At 55.2% G+C, this 2,615-nt stretch overlaps 1 protein-coding gene across 1 annotated transcript; it reads left to right on the top strand.

Moving 5' to 3' along the window:
* Nucleotides 1–369: 369 nt before the first annotated feature.
* On the top strand, nucleotides 370–2,161 carry BDY24DRAFT_433183 (uncharacterized protein; the record flags this gene model as incomplete). The annotated part of the gene is made up of 4 exons (XM_076644107.1): nucleotides 370–522; nucleotides 664–1,065; nucleotides 1,211–1,459; nucleotides 1,550–2,161. The coding sequence occupies 4 exons, from the start codon at nucleotides 370–372 to the stop codon at nucleotides 2,159–2,161; spliced, it is 1,416 nt and encodes a 471-aa protein (XP_076500128.1).
* Nucleotides 2,162–2,615: the final 454 nt, after the last annotated feature.

Below are 2,615 nucleotides of genomic sequence, written 5' to 3'. Positions count from 1 at the left end.
CTTAGCCGTATTGAACCTCATCAAATTTTACCATCGGAAGAGGTCCAGAAGCAAGCTAGGCTAACCCGTGCACCGAGCCCCGAGGAAGCCCATGTTCCTCCCTATCACCCTCCGCCTTACGGTACACACTCTCACGATCCAGCAGCTCCCTCCCCGTCGTACGAGCTCGACGACCTCGATCCTCCTCCAAGTTCAAGCACCACTCCCCCTCCTCTCCCTCTCCCTCTTCCTCTCCCTTCCTCCTCCTCCACTTCGCTCCGATCCGCTCTGGCTCTCGACGATGCCACCATCGAAGAATGTGCTCCCAAGAAGCCCCCTAGGAGACCCTTCATCACTCCCTGGTTGTTCCACACCCGGAACGGACAGGCGATGATGGGAGTTCTCATCCTCCTTCTGGCTGGTCTCGTAGGAGCGATGATTTGGTTCGGAGTGCATCAATCGAAGGAGAATGAGGAGAAGGCAGTGGAAGGGATCGATCGAAGAGTCAACTCGTATCTGGACGCAGCTAGATCTACATTCGTGGTGCGTTTTGGGTGGAACTCAGCCTGAAGCTCACTCGTCTTCTCCCTTTTCCCTCCCCCTCTCTGTTTCACGTTCCTCCTCTTGGTCTTTGCTTTTCCTTTCACTGAACAGTTTCCTTGGTTTCTTTTCCGTCTTGACCAGGTCTTGGGTGCGAGATCTTCGCAGGACGAAGAGCTCCTCACTCCCTTCAACTTCACCGCTCCTCTCTCCTCCCAACACCTCGACGACAGCACAGAAACCCCTACCAACTTCACCGTCTTCACTTCCTCCCTTCAGCAACCTCTTCGTCTCATTCCCTCAGCGGACTACTACTTCAAGATCTTGGGAACTCGCTCGTCTAAGCTCACGTTCGTCCCAGCAGTCCAGGACGGAGGGGAGGACGTGATCGTTGACGTGACGGCGATTTGGAGAAGTGTAGAGGGTTGGAACGAGTCGGAGAGTGCTGCTTGGGGAGTGAGAGAGCTGGGGACTGTTTCGGGAGGGCTGCATGGGTCGAGACGGACAGGTCCAAGCTATGAGGGAGTGACAGGTGTCCGACTGGTTGTGAGTTAATCGCGTCGCGTCTTTTACTTCCTCCGACTTCGAGCCCTCTCTCGCGGTTCTCACGAGAGATTTCGCGGCTCAGCTATGTAGAATGATATGCTGACCCGTTTTACTTTCCTTGTATCGACGTCGTTTTCCCCGCCAGACGTCGAGCTCGAACATCAGCGACGGATCGTACCAACCTTCCGATCTGGCGACTCCTCTCGACTTCCTTCCCCAATGGAACAACACCCTCGTCTTCAACGTCACCGTCCAAGTCCCTCGCTCCTTGATCGGGTACAACCTCGACGTTTTTGGAGAGAGCGCCATGGCCGTCAGTTTTGAAAATCTCTCCCTCGACGCGACCTTTGCCGTCATCGACGTTCGTGCTCCGAAGGGATCAATCTCCTCCTCTGTGAGTTTTCGTTTCGTGCATGAGACTCTCTGGGCAAGAATCTCTGACTTTCGCTCTCCCTCTTCACCTCTTACTTATCTCTCTTCACAGGGAGCTCCCAATGCCACCTACTCCCTCTCCCTCTTCTCCCTCCTCCCCATCCTCGGCCGATACACAGTCACTCGCTCGCTCCTCTTCATCTCCAACTCAACCGTCAACACCGAACTCTTCGTCAACCCTTTCTCGTCCGAGTACGCCAACAACGGCCACGACCCAGCAATCCACAACCTGACCTTCCTTCAACTCAACCCTCTCTCCCCTTCCCTCCTCCAGACCAACATCACCTCCTTCCCTGCCCACGCCAACCTCGCCCTCACAGCTATTTCCCTCAACGGAACCGTCGGCGTCAACCTCCCCCTGGACGTCTTCGAAGGATCCGTCAAGGCTGGATCCAAAAAAGGTCTCGCGTCGGGAATCATCGCTTCCTGGGCCAACAGCACCGAGTATCCTCGCTCGCCCAACGTTCAGAGCCTGGAGGTAGACGATGGCGGGGATGGGTGGGAGACGGGACTGGCGTGGGCTGAAGGGGAGGCAGTCTGGCGGGGAGAGGGAGGAACGAGCGTAGGGAAGGGGATGGGAGAGGTGGTGTTGATGACGGACGAGGGAACAGTTTGGTTTGGAGCTGGATCGGCGATCTGGGGATATCCAGCGGGGTCGAGATAATGTACTGGTCAGATTTTCGGTTCACGTTTTTGGGGTTCAGGTCCGTTTTGATGGATGATTCTGACGAAACAACGTCGATCTCGACGCGTCGTCGTCTCGCTCGAGTTGAGTTAAAACGCAGTAGCGCGAGCATCGATCGGACCAGGATGACGAGAGAATGAGACTGTAGAAGAAGACTAAGCCTCCAACCAAAGAGGCGTGGACGAGACGTTTATTTGAGAGGAACATATCGTTCCGACGCGGAACCCCGACGCGTCCTTTTTCCCCTCCTCCCCTCCAGGTTGAGCGTCTCTGCATATCTTAATAGTTACCAGCTGCTTTGCCTTCTTCTTCTTCTTTTTCTTCTTTCGTGACCTCACGAGCCCATCTCTGCGCTGCTGGAGGTAGATCGTGAAACGAGAGCTGGAATCGACCAAGATGATTACGAGCGGGAAGGAAAAGAGAGAAAGTCCAT

This window comes from Mrakia frigida, assembly GCF_051309035.1.
Source record: "Mrakia frigida strain ATCC 22029 unplaced genomic scaffold BDY24scaffold_4, whole genome shotgun sequence".
Taxonomy (NCBI): Eukaryota; Fungi; Basidiomycota; class Tremellomycetes; order Cystofilobasidiales; family Mrakiaceae; genus Mrakia; species Mrakia frigida.
Note: the sequence above shows the minus strand (reverse complement) of the source record. Positions and strands in the feature narration are given on the sequence as shown.